General features: G+C 46.7%; 1 protein-coding gene across 2 annotated transcripts in view; it reads left to right on the forward strand.

Moving 5' to 3' along the window:
• The window catches only part of CPNE5 (copine 5), a 174,219-nt gene extending 161,432 nt beyond the window's left edge, over nt 1–12,787 (forward strand). Inside the window, exons 19-21 of one of the 2 annotated variants that reach the window (XM_029573398.1) lie at nt 6,953–7,010; nt 8,739–8,812; nt 11,166–12,787. In XM_029573398.1, the coding sequence (XP_029429258.1) occupies nt 6,953–7,010; nt 8,739–8,812; nt 11,166–11,354 (321 nt within the window). In that variant the 3' untranslated portion in view covers nt 11,355–12,787. The remainder of the gene's footprint in view (nt 1–6,952; nt 7,011–8,738; nt 8,813–11,165) is intronic. The other variant, XM_029573399.1, reaches the window with a different exon arrangement.
• The last annotated feature ends 3,458 nt before the right edge of the window (nt 12,788–16,245 follow it).

Below are 16,245 nucleotides of genomic sequence, written 5' to 3' on the forward strand. Positions count from 1 at the left end.
GTGTATTTTGCTAGCATTGCAAACCATTTTGAGTTTGTTCTAAAAAAAAAAGATGAGGTATAAGTTGAAAGTAAATGAAAATATTTTGGCTACTATTTTGATATGAGCGTTAATGAGGGAGATAGGTCTGTAGGAGATGCAGTCAGCAGCTAAAGTACCAGAGGGATTGCAAGAATCGTGGGTTACAAATCGAAGAATAAAACAGAATAGAATTTCTCCATGCAGCTTGCAGCATTTGTGATTCGGGATCATTCCACAAAGTTGTATAATCTCACAATAATGATACGCGGGTAAGCTCCAGGTCTAGCGCTCGCTGGACCTTTTCAGTTTTTAATGCAATGGTTTTTAGACCGTAGCCAACGGATCTTCATGCTGAAGGTGATGAAGCCAACTGGAGCCAACTTCCCACTGCAGGAAGCCTTCAAGCTGGATATTTTTCCTTTGACTTTGATTCTATAGATCTTCTCTTCTTTGTGGCAAGTATACAATGAAACGGTCCTTCCCTTCCAACACTTCAGTGTTCTGACTCGCGACTATCATGGATGCTTCTAATTCCAGTAAAGCCGAGTTATTCTGAATGGAAGAATTAAATTGTGCAATGATTACTAACTTCAAGTTGAAGCTCAAAGTCATTTTTTCAGACAAGGAGTCAAGCTTTTTATTTTTTTTTTTTAATGTTTGAACTGAATCCACCAACATCTGTGATATGGTCAGCTCTTCGTCAGCCAGCACCAAGTCTGTAGCCTGGTGGATTTTCACTGTTTGGGGGCTTCATTTGTCTGGCGATATGGTTTTGCTACCTGCTCAGGCCACAGAGCCAGGATCAATTTCTTCCTCAACTCTTGTCCTCCTAACCGGTAGTTGAGATGGTGAGACTGTACTGAAAAGGATAAATTTAAAGGAACCTCACCAAACTACATGTAGCCCTTCTGCTGTCACTGAGCTAAGGCAGGCAAGAGGGTTTTTGTCCACAGTGGGGGAAACACTAATGGGGACTACAGAAGTGACAATATTGCTTCTACAATAACAGTTCACACACGGGTCTTGAGGTGCCAGGATAGTTAGTTAGACGAATAGTTAATTTGTATTCTGCCTTTCAGCATTTCAGTGTGGATTACATTCAGGAACTGTTAGGTATTTCCCCATCCACAAAGGGCTCACAGTAGTTGTGGGGACTTTAAAATAAAGCAAAGGATCATGAACGTCAAACCAAAGTCAGTCTTTGTACACTCCATCAATACAAGTCGGTTTTCACAGTTGTCAACAGCAGCAGACTTAACATTTGTACAGGACTCCATCCTGTAGGGTTGGGCAGACCCAGAGTAAACGTGCAGGAGTCCTCTGCTTGCACAAAGTACTTGGCCATCTTTGCCCAAACCAAGATGTCAGGTCAATGGAAAAGTTTCCTGGGTATTTATGGACTAGTTCCTTGATCCCCCAGACAAGCAACACTGTTGAACTATCGGGATTTCCAGATTCAGGAAAAAAAAAAAGAAACTCCAGGATCCCATCATTGTGGTCTTTCCAAAGTCAAATGGGCTCACTCCACCAAGTTGCAGATGAGACACCACAGACAGTGGAGTGCAAATTAAGCTGCAAAAGAACCCGAGGAAGATTATAAGCTGTCTTCTGAGAGAAGCTTCTGCAGCTCTTCACCATCTAAGGAACATCCTGGAAACACTCCCTTTCCCCTCATCCTCCATCCTAGAAGCAGCCCTCGAGAGATACATTGCCTCAGGTTTTCACTTTTGTAGGCAGTTCTCACTCCTCTGAAATCTAGAGGCAGATTCCACATCTCTCTAGACATCCTCATGCCCCTGATTGGAATAAAACAAATGGACACTAGAACAGGGGTGCGTGGAACTAGGGTGACGCTATCTCTGATTTAGAGCATGAATTTCAATATCATTTTTAGTAGACCACCACAGGGACCCTACATGCAGCTACTATTCTCAGGTCTTATGTTCTTATGTCATCATACGGTACAGCTTGAACGTGATTCCATGGTGATTATTTATTTCCTTCTCTCCTTTATAAACCCATGCTTGGTTATACTACTATGTGGAACAACAATCTGGAATAAGTGCCTGGCCTAGAGTAACTGGTACTTGATTTTGAGGAAGCGTTTTGGCTGTCTGAACACCGAGTGGCAATCTGCACACGCAGTAAAGACCGCAGCCAGGATGTGCAAGACCGAGAAACCTGGGATCACAAGCCAAGTCCACGGACTTATTCATCACAGAGACTGTTGGCAGAGCTTCTGCACCGAGAAAAAAGAAATAAGACACAACACTGCTGAGCCTGCTACTCTGTGCACTGCTTCCGTGCAGGTACCACAGGCGGTGGCAAATTCTGCAGCAGCTCACCGGACCTAGTGGAGTTTTCATTGCAGAGTTTCTTTTGTGGCAAACCTGGAGAAGATCTGTGACCTCAGATTGGGTAAAATCCACTTTTGATTTGGGAACAAAATTAGCACATACTCTTAATTGGGACAGAGAGAAAGAAAGGGCAGGAAGCTTGTTTTTTATGGCAATGGTTACTCAGTTGTAAGGCAATGGCCACATCCAAAGGGAGCTTACAATGCATGCAGAGAGAGAGAGAGAAGCAAAAGCAAAAAAGGAGATGATTATAAGACCTTTGTACTGGTGGCTGGTGAGACCTCACCTAGAATACAGGGACAATTTCTAGAGGCTTTACCTCCAAATGATTATATAGGCAGACTGTAGGCTTCCAAAATGCTCCAGGGTCTGCACAAATACTTGTATATTGAGATTTGGACCTAAATGTGTGCATTCTGGACGAGATGGGGGACTCTCAAATACCTCAAATGTATAAGTGCACAAGAAGCAAACCTTTTGCAGAGGAAAGAATGGTCTAGAACAAGAGGTCACAGTACTAGGCTCCAAGGGGTAGACTCGGGAGCAACATCAGAAAATGTTTCTTCACAGAAAGGGTAATGAATGCATGGAACAGCCTCCCAGGGGAGGAAGCGGAGACCAAAGCAGTGATGGAATTTAAGAAAGCCTGGGATAAGCACAGAAGATCCTGAGTTGCGAGAAGTGAGGGGAAAGCCAGCAATTAACTGGGTTCTGTGGCATTGCACCAGGAAATAGATTTGGCAGACTGGATGGGCTCTCCTGCCCTTATCTTCCATCAATAGCCTTGAGCTACCGATGATAAGACCTGAGCCAAATCCAAATTCAGAAACATTTAAAAAATCACATTGCTGTTTCTATGTAAATGTCTAAAAATAGCATTTAGATGTCACAAAGCTGAAAAAAAAATCACTCCCAGTCTATTAGCCGTAAGGCAGGGGGTCCCAGATATGTGATAATTCCATGAGCAGATGAGGAGAGGCAGTGCAAAACAGCATTAATTCCATGGACACAAATCTTGCTGTTGAGCGAGATCATTTAATTTTTACATAATGAAGAGGAAGATCTCTGCAGAAAAATGATTGAAATAACAGTTCACTTGCTTCTAAGTACAATCATTTTCACAAAATTCGCCTCCGTATCACCAGCTTTTTTAACCACTTGTTGCAAGCAGGAGAGTTGTGTGCATCGACCCCGATGACCACTGAGATATGGAGGCCCTGAGGAAGGCCAGCTACAGTCAGAGGTAATGATGGGAATTCAGCCAGAGCTAGGAGGTATGACGGAGTTATCGCTTCTATCAATGGTACTCACAGGTGTCCTGAGGCAAACTCTTATGGCTCAAAGAGATTCCCCCATCCACCTTGGAAGAGCAGAGTAGAGAAGAAGCAGCTGTGGTGCCCTCTCGAGCTGCTAAGGTTGTGCTAAAGGACTGAAGGCAGAAGAGGAGGAGATGGAACTCGGCTTTCCTCCACTGGTACAGTTAGTTGTCTCATTGGTCCTGGAGAGAAGTGAATTCTTCATGGGTTATTTGACAACTTTTAATATTCCAAAGTAGGAATTATTCCGAGGTGATGATGTACTGTCTATTGAAGATCACATACATCTCATCTCTTTCCATTCCCAAAGTTTCAATGGCTGTCTTTTGAAGAGGGAATCACGACATCCCACTCAGCAGGCAATTACCAAACACTAGTAGTATCGACCTAAACGTTTTAATTACGTACAAGCATTGAACCTGCTCAATAGGGAGGGACGGAGATGAGAGTTAGGAGGACACCGGTGGGTTGATGGGTTGTCTCTGCAGAATCATCGATGCAATTCCCAGCTTTGATTAAAAGGGCATTTGCGGGAGGGGAAAGAAAGGGAGCCATAACTTCTGGACTGACCTTAAACCTGCTGGTCAGCTGGACCCTATTTTTAGCCACAGAACTTTGCTATGGCCGCATGCATGGGAAGCCATTGGGACCACGGTTGTTGTGAATTGTTGAGTGTAGGGGAGGAGCTTGGTGGCCCCGCATTTTAGCAGATGGTAATATATGGGATATATATATATAGGGAATAAAAAGTATGAGATGAGGGGAGAAGAGGAAACAAGCTCTGAAGTCACACGTATTTTAAAGCTTCTCTGGGCTCTCTCCCAGTTGTAATGTTTTAATGTTAAACACTTGCCATTAGATCAAAACAATCTCTCGATGTTCAAATGCTTAATTTACTTTATCCTGAAATAATTAGCGTGTGATGGGTGATTAATCTTGTTCACTGGCGCTCCTTGCCCTCTGCATTAATTCTGACTCGTACCACGCTCGCTGCAGCTCTGTATAAACATTGCCCCTCTTCTCCCTGCTCTGATTGGGTCAGGAACCTCTCATTTGCATATTAACCAGCTCTTCAGCATGCAGGTTACGTGCGCTGCCTTTCCACTAATGAATCGGCCCACCCTTGTAATGTGTTATGACAGGTCAAGTTTAAAGGGCACATGCTGGTCTTTGCTTCTGGCCCATGGATCCTTATAAGATGTTCTCGAACACCCTCCGCCCCAACACACACTGCTGCAATTACCTGCCTCCTCCTCTTCCCTCAGGAATGCCTGGTAGTGTTTTGATTATTAGCAGTTAATACTTTAATCACCTGCCTATTGTTTTAAAATAAGAGGACCAGTTGTTAGTCTGTGACTCTTGGCAGAGTTCTACACTGCAACCCCAGAGTCTGTAACTAGGGTGGCCACCTCACCCAGGTCAGCCTGTAAAGCCTGATCCATTAAATGCATGCAAATAGAGAGATCCATATTCAATAAGCCAGTGATGAACAGAGAAGTTTTCCAACTAAAGTTAGCCAGATAATGTGTCTTGGATATTCAGTGGGACAATTCTCTCTTCTTAATATGCTCAGCCAAAGTTATCTGGGTTCCTTTAACCCTATCTGGCTATATTCTGAATATATATGAGTAACAAAAAAAAAATTCCCTTGCAGGCCTGGACCTCCAGTAGCCCCAACCCTCAAAATACTTAAAAAATGTCTAAGCTAATGACCAACTTACCTGGGTACAGTTTTAGTCAGAGGGATGGGAAATGTTAAACCTCAGAGTTTGTTCAAGAAGATTAAAAATTACCAGACAAAACTCTTTGAATGTAGATTCAGAGTTTCTATTTTTCTTAGGGAAAGCTGACAGCAACTTCATTCATGCAAAGGAGCAAAACCAGGACAGGGTCAGCCTCTTTGCCGCCTCAGCCAAGTTAACGCAATGTTAATTACAGAATAAGTTTCTTCTGCACTCAGAAAATGCTGGAGCTGCTAGGGGCTTATTATTATTATAGCAGAAGATAGAAGATTAAATATTAGTTTAAAAATTCAGGTTAAAATCCAACATGTATCAATTTTCAGCGGTGGGAAATCCAGTGAGAAAGCCAGTATAGGGCGGCCATTATTGTTGTCCAAAGATGAGTTGAGTGATCAGTTCAGAGCTCAAATGTTCCATCCAATCAGAAGGCAAGAAATGGAATAGAGCAAGTATGACTGAGCCCTATGATGCCTTTCAAATATGAACTCACCGGGCATCATCTGTGACTTCCATATGCAAATCCCTGACTTCTAATTAGGCAAGACTACTCCTTCATATTACATTATAAAATGGTAGTGGGGATCCCTGTTCTGTAATAGGCAAGGTTCTGACCCATCCCTACATCTCAGCATTACAGTACTGCTCTGATCTGAGCTCTGTCAAACTGATATTATTGTAAATAAAGTTGCATAATTGCAATAAAGTATTTAAAAAAAGAAGTCTGACCTGGCAGGATGATGGCACTTCTCTAGTAGTTGAAGGCTTAAGCGTGATCTCGAGGCATGCGGGATCCACCAGGAACGAGCGCTCTAGTCTACTTTTCAAGCCTAACTGGTTAGCGTTAGTGGAAACAGATGCGCATGGTTTCAAGGCTGTGCTTTCTCTTCTCTTCTTTCAGAAATGGATTTCAAGTCGAAAGGTCTGCAGGCAGCCACGCTCTGCGCCATCTTCTCTCCTCCGCAGCCTTTTTTTTTCTGATTGCAGGGGGCATCAACGCCACAGAATTGGGGTTTGTGGGGGTATCAGCACTGTGGAATGAGGGCTGGTAGGGGCTATCGGCCTCGCTTTGTTTAGTGAGCGGCGCAGGCTGATTGCTTTTCACATTTTATGCTCTAAATCTCTCTTTTTTTTCTCTTTCTCCCTCTCTCCTTGCCTTTTTACTTTTCCTCTCCTTCTTGTTCCTTCTTTTCCTTGCCCTCCTTTCATTCTCTCTCCCTGTCTCTTTCACGCTCCTGTGGCTTCTCTCCTTTTTGCTTTCTGCTCTCATTGACTTTCACCTTGCATTCTCTCTCTCCCCCCAAATCCTTTTCTGCTCTCTCGTGCTCCTTTTGTGTTTCCCTGTGCCATTCCTCCCTCAATCCTTCTTCCCTCCTCTTGCTCTCACTCCCCTCTCCTCCCCTCTTCATCATATCCATCTCTCCCTCCTGTTCACCTTCCTTTGTCTCCCCACTCCTTTTCTCCCACATCCCCCCGTTCCCTTCCCTCCTCTCCCCCCACCCTAAACTCTCTGCGACAGGCTGCTAAGCTTCCAATGTCCATAATAATTGTTGGCGTAGGACAGGCAGAATTTGACGGTAAGATCAATCTGTTCTCTCCCAGCTTTCACTTGGAATCAATTTATTAAAACATTAAACTGTCCCACAATGCTTACTTTTTTTTTTACACTTCTGTATCATCATCTGGCAGCAGCTGCTAGTTTTTGCTTTAAACATCCATGGGCCTCCACTGCATATTACCACAATGGTGGTCCACAGTGTCCTACATGGGTGGAGATGAACAGCTAAGTCGCTTGGGGAATTGCCTATGATCGCAATGGGAAAGGATCACATGTTGTCTGGGGTCTCCAGGATGTCTGCACAAAATACAATTATTCTTTACATGCAATCCAAATAAAAAAAAAAAAGAAACACACACACACAAATATTTAGTTTGGTAAATATTTGAATATTTTGAGATGCACATATCAATAAAATGGTACCATCGTTCAGTCTCTGGACGGGAGCTAATTCTGGTGAAAGTGATGGTGCAGGGTCCTCAAAGATAACACACCTCTTGTAGACCTTGGCCATGGTGATCATGGATGTAGCTCAGCAGGAAACAAATCATGGAACTTAAATTGAAAAATTAAGATTGTTGAGCAAAGCCGCGAGGACTTCTGACCATGAATGAAAGAAACTGATTGAGATTAAAGGATCATTCCTGTCATGCACAAAACAAATCCAGTGGGAGACTGACTTTCTAAGGGTCTCAAATGCAGCCGCTGCCTGTGAAGGATGTGGCTGAAAACGAGCAGGCGGAGGAGAATGGGCTCTGCTTCCTTGTACTGTATGCAGAGTGTTCAACCGCTCTGCACAGTAAAGATGAATTTATTCTTAAAGCTCATGTGTAGGGGGATCATGTTGCTTCTTGGGCCCTCTCTGTACCATTTCGGTTTTATTGGCATGATAAACCCCCCCCAACAATCTATCCAGCATATAAGGATTCGGTGTCGCCTATACTCATAGACATAAGGCAAATTTAGACCTGCCAGTTGACTCTGAATTTTTAAGAACAGTTCTGATCTAATTCTAGACTCACCCTATTGAGTACATGGACTCCATGCATGCAGTGGGACAAAACCGGGAGCAGATCAGCCTGTTCAGTTGACCTGGGATGAGGCGGCAATCCTAATTTGTACTTCTGTTTTACCATGAAGTAAAACCAAGACTCGTTAAACCTATTCTGAAAAAAATGAATGGGGCCAGTAGGTTACCCTAAGTATAGATGGGGGATGGATTGGAGCCCAGGTTAGCTGGACCTACTATAGCAGGGGTGGCCAGCTCCAGTTCTTGAGAACCATAAATAGGCCTGGCTTTCAAGAAATCATTGAGGATATCCTAAAAACTGGACTTCTTTGTGGCTCTTGAGGACCGCAGTTGACCATCTCTGTACTACAAAGTAGGCCTGCCCCTTACCCAGGTCTACCTAACCAAGCTGATCCAGTCCTGGTTTTGCCCCGTTCCATGCAAGGAGGTGCAACCTTCCCTTCCACAGGAAAATCAGAACTTCAGCTCCCTGCATGCAATGGGCTAAAACCAGGACGGCATGGCAGCTCAGCGTATCGGAAGCAAAATGTTGAAGTTAACCCTGCTGGGAGTTTGTCGAGTCACCTCATCGTGGGTCAGTGAAAGGCGGGGGGTATTCACCACGCCCACGTGTCGGTTTTCTTGTTGGCGGGAGCTTTCTACTTCCCGTGCTGTGCGTCGCGGTTACCCTGACAGAGATCCCTGAACCCCAAACCTGACTGCTTTGTCTCCCCGCAGCCATGGTGGAGCTGGACGGTGACGAGATCAGAATCTCTTCCCGCGGGAAGCTGGCCGAGCGCGACATTGTCCAGGTAAACGAATCCGTGGACCGCAGTGCATCTCCTTGTGCTGTCTACCCTAGGAGGCAGCACAATAACAGGTCCTGAGAAGCACATTTGGACTTTATTGTATTATCTCAATGCAAGCAGAGTCGTGCCTAAGGTGAACAAGGTGGATCTGTGGCACGAGGCACAGGTTGAGCCAGGCCTGGTTTTTATCCACCCCCCCCACCTTACATCACCGGACCCACTCTATTTATTTAGGATTTAGTATACGCCTTTTCATTCATGGCTCCCAAATTCTCCATGAATACCAGGAAGTGCAAGCCCATCCATGCAGTGGAGTACGGTCAGGGCTGGCTCCTCCTGCCCCTTATCGCAGGGAGCTCCCGGATCTTCACAGGGGTGGGACAGACTCCCTCTATGAACAGAGGCAGGTGGCTGCCCCCAGCACAGGAGGGGCAGGGGGATTGCAGGGTAGGATTGGGATGTAGTGGCAGAGCTGTGCAGAGGTCCCCGGGCTGGATGAGCAGGGGGTGCTGCAGGGCAGGACTGGGGTTCCTGGCCACCACGGCAGAGCAGCTCTAATGTGGGAGAGGGAGGAGGCGGTAACATCCCCAAGTCCTGAGTCACTTGTTTGAGCTCAGTTATGTGTTTGTACCGGAGAGAAAGGAGGAGGAACAGAATTTGATTCCCTTTGTTAACAAAATTTTGGCAGGGGCCCTATTGATCCAAGCCCCGAGTCTGCAAAATAACAAGTAACCCTTCCGGGAGGACTCAGCGGCTGTGCTCAGTTAGGAGAGGAGTGGAGTGGGAAGGGGGCTTGAGGAAGGGATGGTGGGCTTGGGTGGGAGGGTGTAGACTTGAGAAAGAGAGACTGCTGGGGACAGGGTGAGGCACAGGGATCTGGAAGTCATCTCATTGCCCCTCACCCTGTCCCCAGCAGTCTCTCTCTCCCGCTCATATCATGGGGAGAGGGGGGGTGGGTGAGACTGCTCTTGGGGGGAGAAGAGTTTGTTGATAACAGAGTAACTAGCACGCGCATACCTCTATGCTTAATGCCCACCCATGTTTATCTTGGGCTCTGCCATTGGTGAAGACCAAATTGAAATAAATGACTATTAAGGAAAGGTAAACTCAAGCCTGGATCTGAAGCCGTGGCCGCCTCATTGCTCAGAGACAGCCTGTCAGGCCTCATACTTATGGAGAAATGGCATTCCCCTGTCAAAGTGACAGATTAGAGCCAGCGCTGGGAGAATTACATCCACTGCAACCCCGTGCTCACTAGCATTTGAAAGCTATTCCACCGCTTGATGACATTTTGGTCACATCTGCTCAGTTTTCTGTCTAAAAACAGCTTTTATTTCACACACTGTTACTGAACTGTGGAAATAGCATATATAGCTTAGGTTGTAAAAAGATAGCAAAAGAACTGATTTTAAAAGATAGCAAAGAAATGGAATAGCAAGGGTTAGTGCAGTACAGAACTGAGGTGCATTGGCAGAGTCGTGTGGATGGGTTTCAGTACTAGAATAGCAGGGGGTGCTTAGAGCAGGACTGAGGTGCATTGGCAGAGCTGTGTGGATGGGTTTCAGTACTAGAATAGCAGGGCCACTGTAGAGCAGGACTGAGGTGCATTGGCAGAGCTGTGTGGATGGGTTTCAGTACTAGATTAGCAGGGGGCACTATAGAGCAGGACTGAGGTGCATTGGCAGAGTCGTGTGGATGGGTTTCAGTACTAGAATAGCAGGGGGTACTGTAGAGCAGGACTGAGGTGCATTGGCAGAGTCGTGTGGATGGGTTTCAGTACTAGATTAGCAGGGGGGTGCTTAGAGCAGGACCAAGGTGCATTGGCAGAGCTGTGTGGATGGGTTTCAGTACTAGATTAGCAGGGGGCACTATAGAGCAGGACTGAGGTGCATTGGCAGAGTCGTGTGGATGGGTTTCAGTACTAGAATAGCAGGGGGTACTGTAGAGCAGGACTGAGGTGCATTGGCAGAGCTGTGTGGATGGGTTTCAGTACTAGATTAGCAGGGGCCACTGAAGAGCAGGACTGAGGTGCATTGGCAGAGCTATGTTGGACTCGTGCATAGTACCTGACCTGCTGTGCTTTGCATTTTGACAGGTGCTCTGTACTGTAATCCTATATCTATATCCACTTTAATTATTCAGCCTGTAATTGTACAATATCAAAAACCATCTAATTAATAGTTTATTATATTAAAAAGAGCCTTTATACTTTGAGGCAAGTGGCTAGCATTAAGCCTGTCTTTATAATCATTGGTCCATAATCATTTGGAGGGTTATGTTAGGCGTGTAGATGTCCTGCACTAACATCCCCTTTTGCTGAGTGCTGGCTCTGAGCTGTCTTGTCTTTGTTTTTCAGTTTGTGCCGTTTCGGGATTACATTGACCGCACAGGAAACCACGTCCTCAGCATGGCCCGTCTCGCTAAGGACGTCCTGGCCGAGATTCCCGATCAGTTCATTTCTTACATGAAGGCGCGCAGCGTCAAACCCAACCCGGCTCCGCCTCCCTACACGCCGCCGGGACTCACCCTCCAGACTCAAATCTGACAGCAGACGTGCGAGCAGATTCTGAGACAGAGCACACTTCCAGAGCAGGCCCTCGTGTTAACGGATTCCCGCTGGCCTGAGGCATCGGGACGGTGTCCGGCTTGAAAGCCACGAGCAATACTAAAAGGACCGTGGGAGGGCGGCAGCCCGAAGCTTTCCAGTGATCGGGTGGAGAGGGGCATGACCGTGACAACACTTCCTCAAAACACCAAGATCAGTCTTTATAAGCACGGGTCAGCCACTCTTTTATATTCAGTTTTGGTTATTTGTTTTTTGTTTTTTTTTTATCCTACATAACTTTGTTTTGGGAAAAAACTGAATGCTCTTTTGCTAGGGTCGGCACATCTTTGGACTTTCTCTTCTTTCGGAGTGGTTTCCGAAGCAGTTTCATCTTCCTTCTGGTGGTTTTTGTCGGCCGACTGGTCTCTCGGCTTCACTGCCGCTCATTTCATGTGCTGCTTGCTCCCGCCCCAGGCGTATCTCATAACCCTAGCAGAGAGATGTTATGTACACCAGAACCTCTCTGCCTGCTACTGCTGCCTCCCTGCCGGCCTGGTGCCAGCTTTATTCTGTAGTCAGCTAATGTGTGCAGATGCAGGATTATCCCTGCATTAATTGGATAGAAAAAGGTTCCGATTTTGTCATCTGCAGGTGATGAGGGCCACAGTCCACTTGGACAGTGTATATTGAGCCCTGCCAACCTTTCCAACCCAAAAACCGAGTTGGTTGCAAATTGGAGGCCTACAAAATTTCAATCAGGGGGATTCCCCATGGAGTGCGCAGCTACTTTCTGTGAAACAGAGTGCTGTCGCTGGTGGAACCTCAAACTGCAAAGGTCCACCTCGCGCTCTCCCTTCCAAAAAAAAAAAGCAATCAGAGCCAGAGGGCCTCCTCCATGCCACATCACCCTGGGTAAATCCTGCGAGGCCTGGGCTTGGTGGATCAAAGCACCAGTGAACCACCTTTCTCTGATCACTTGTGCCTCGCAGATCTCCAAAATCCAGCTTGAAAAGATTTGGGAAGGTTTTCGAAGTGTGACTACCTCACAGTATGGGGGCGACCTCAAAAGGAGAGAGGATGCAATTTGTTTTCCTTTAAGGCTTCACCCTCTCTGCCAAAACTGCTTCCTTAGATGACATTCGTGTTAATGGATGGCTCTAGATATCTGGTACCTCTCTGGTGGGATAGGACTAGGGCCAAGTCATGTTACAAAAGTCAAAGATTGAAAATCATAACAATCAGTCCTGATCTGGATAAGAGTTGAGCTGTATCCTCTACTGTAAAAAGCTTTTTATTCCTGTACCCAGCTCTGAGCTTTCTAGTCCTAGAGGTGACAGGCTCTGGCTCCCTGCACCCATCCCCTGAGCCCTCCAGTGCTAGAGGTGACAGGCTCTGTATCCCTGTGCCCTTCCCCTGATCCCTCCACTCCTAGAGGTGACAGGCTCTGTATCCCTGTGCCCATCCCCTGAGCCCTCCAGTGCTAGAGGTGACAGGCTCTGTATCTCTGTGCCCATCCCCTGATCCCTCCAGTCCTAGAGGTGACGGGCTCTGTATCCCTGTGCCCATCCCCTGAGCCCTCCAGTCCTAGAGGTGACAGGCTCTGTATGCCTGTGCCCATCCCCTCTGTATCCCTGCCCCCATCCCCTGAGACCTCCAGTCCTAGAGGTGTCAGGCTCTGTATCCCTGTGCCCATCCCCAGAGCCCTCCAGTCCTAGGGGTGACAGGCTCTGTATCCCTGCGCCCATCCCCTGATCCCTCCAGTCCTAGAGGTGACAGGCTCTGTATCCCTGTGCCATCCCCTGAGACCTCCAGTCCTAGAGGTGACAGGCTCTGTATCCTAGTACCATGTCACTAAGCCATCCATTGCCCCTGACATATTGTCTTTCTTTAGAGCTAAACCTGACATAGTCCAGGGCTCCCTTTAATGAGCACTTTCCACCCTCTGTCTACTTCCTTAACTCTCCCTGCTCCCAGGGCCTGATGAAATAAGCTGCCTGTTAAAACTGTGCTCTGAAATTCAGCACACAGGTTCTTAACCATGCACCAAAACGTAATGTAACTCCCAATGCAGTAAGCTAATGGTAAGCTGATGCAGTAAGTGTTGAAAAAAGCATGCTAACTAAAACAATGTGCGTTAAAAATGCACATAACTTGGATTTAAAACACAAATCATCTTTTCTGCACCGTAATCATATTATATATGCCCTGTGCTTGGGATTTATGTGGAAAAGAGATATATTTTGCACCCATCACACATAATTCAAGGCTACTTAAAATGTTTTATGCAAAGAAGAAATTGTGTGCATGCATAAATTTATGATTTATGCTTGGAAAACACAAAATTGTGCAGCAATGCTGTGTGCAGGACCCCCACCCTGCCCTGTAGACTAACACTGGCCACAAGAATTTTACTCCACCTCTGAGCAGGAGTAACATTTTCAGCATTAGAAAGGCCTTCATTAGCATCAAATCTTCCTGCAAGGGTGCTCACCGATGCCCTCAGTTTTATACATACTCGGGCCGATGCAATATGGAAGCGCTAAAACCGCGGCCAAACTGTGCTCCCAACCACCTCTCCAGTATACTAACGAGCCACTGCGTTAAAAAGGAGGCGCTAGGGGAAATTGTGCACCCCTAGCGCCCACCCGGCATCGGACGCCCAGGAGAGGCGGCTGCCAGTGCGGGTTGGGAAAACGGACGCTCAATTTTACGAGCGTGCACAGCCATGGTTTAGGGAAATGGACACTCGTTAATTGAGCGTCCGTTTTTCTAACCTGACTGCCGTCAAGAAATTTTTTTTTTTCTTTTATCTTACTCCTTTTTTCGGTTCCTTTGACTTAATATCGCCAGGATATTAAGTCGCAGGAACTACAGAAAAGCAGTATTTTCTGCTTTACTGTTAAATTTAGGAGCCCCTCAACTCTTAAAGCCTGCTCCGGGGCAGGCATTCATTTTTGAGAATAGAAATATGCGCATTGGGCACACATTTATTTTTTTACATAAGTGGGCCAATAGCTAATAGCCTCATCAACATTAATTTACATGTGGTGAGCGCCATTAGGTACGCGCTGGTTTGGACGTGCGTTTTGGAAGCGCTGATCCCCTTATTGCATAAGGGGTTATGGACCTGCATCCAAAACGCCCGTCCAAGCGCTCTTTAATCTGTGCGCTAGGCTCAGCACACGATATTGCATCGGCCTGACTGAATAAAGTGTGCGCACAACCGAGGCTGGAACTGTGCACCCTGCCGAGCGCACCCCGTTACATTGGGCTGCTAGGTAGTACCTCGGGTTAATGACGGTGCTAGTGAAATCCCAGCTCCTGGTTCTTTCAGAACGCTGCCTGTTGGATCAGGAGCTCTGTGCTGGCTAGAGCTGCCGGCACCCTGCTGTAGAGAAGGCTTGCCTATCATGGGTAGATCCTGCAGGAGAGACAAGCTGGAGATTTTAGGGGGGGGGGGGAGAGGCACGTGAGCAGGCTCTTTTATTTGTGATCTTTGATTTGATTTAAACAGATCAGATGCATTAAAAAAAAAATTACGGATTGTGTGATTTGGAATTATGTTGTTCCCGATTTAGCCAGATCCATAAAAATCAGATCAAGGGTCACCATGCAAAACTGTTCCACCCTGCCATCCCCCCAAGTATTGGCCCAACCTTGACCAACAGCATTCCTGGAATCAGAAATAAACGAGAGCACATCTCTGGGGAAAATGACCCCCATGATGCACTGTTACAGTGACCGTCTATGAGGACCATGACACCCCCCCACCCCCCCCCCCCCCCATGACACAGCATGAGAGTGACTCTCGCCATGAGGCAAATTACTTCCCTGGTGCAGCTCTGGTCAGAATGACCTCCAGCACGCAACATTACTGTCATCCCCCACCAAGCAGCCGTACTGTGGCTTCTTTTACATAAATCAGGACTCCGAGCTCTGGTCCCTTCTCCTATTCTCTCTCCCTTCTAGAAAGCCTTCTCCAGTTCTCTTTCCACCTGCAAAAGCTTCCAAAATCACTTGGTTGAGTCTGGCACAAGACCATTCACTGGTAGTGCCAGTGCAGCAGTGCCCATTCCCTTTAGCAGCAATCTCGCCAGCCACGCATGCCAGGCTGCATCCTGCAAGTCACGTGCATCCCGAGGGCTCGCTGCTTCTTTGTCTGTGCGTTAATGTGCAGTCTCGCCGCATGCTTCAAGGGACGCTTTGTCCTTGTCTCTCTCTCTCTCTTTGCCTTTCCTTAGCTGTTTTTCTGTGCTTGACCGTCTCTCTCTTATTCATTTCCTCTCTCAGTCTCTCTTGGACCCTTTCTGCTCTCCTCAGCCTCACCCACCTTGCATTTCCTTGTGCATGATTTTTGGAAATTTTTACACTTGTATAGTGATCTATATTTTGTGTTGATCGTCAGACGTGGTCTGCTTTGTATTGGATTGCCTTAAAACTTAAATAAATAACTTTTCTTAAGGAGATGCAGCCTTGTTCTTGAAGCGTTCCTGCACCGCAGCTCAGCTCACCGCCAGGGTTGGACCAAGGGTGCATTGGGCTCTGGGCAGTCAGTACCCCCCCACCCATGGGCCCCCTTTACTCCTGTTCACATCCTGCAGTAATTTTGTTAAAATGTTCGGTTTTGTTTCCAGCGAACGCCCATCACTCATTCTGAGTGTGACCTGACGACACCACAGGCCATGGAGTAGCCAGGCTACAACTTCCAGAAACCAACTGGTTCAATGCTGGCTGGGTTGCTGGTGGCCGGGAGAAAACAAGGGGCAGATAAAGGAAGCAGAGCAGAGTGTGACCGTCCTTTAATGTCAGGTTGGGGCACTAGGTCAATCCAGCCGCAGAGGGAGGAATGTTCCTGCAACAGTTAACTAATACAGCCCTAAAAATCGAATGC

The sequence above is a fragment of the Rhinatrema bivittatum genome, chromosome 12 (assembly GCF_901001135.1).
Source record: "Rhinatrema bivittatum chromosome 12, aRhiBiv1.1, whole genome shotgun sequence".
NCBI classification, from domain to species: domain Eukaryota; kingdom Metazoa; phylum Chordata; class Amphibia; order Gymnophiona; family Rhinatrematidae; genus Rhinatrema; species Rhinatrema bivittatum.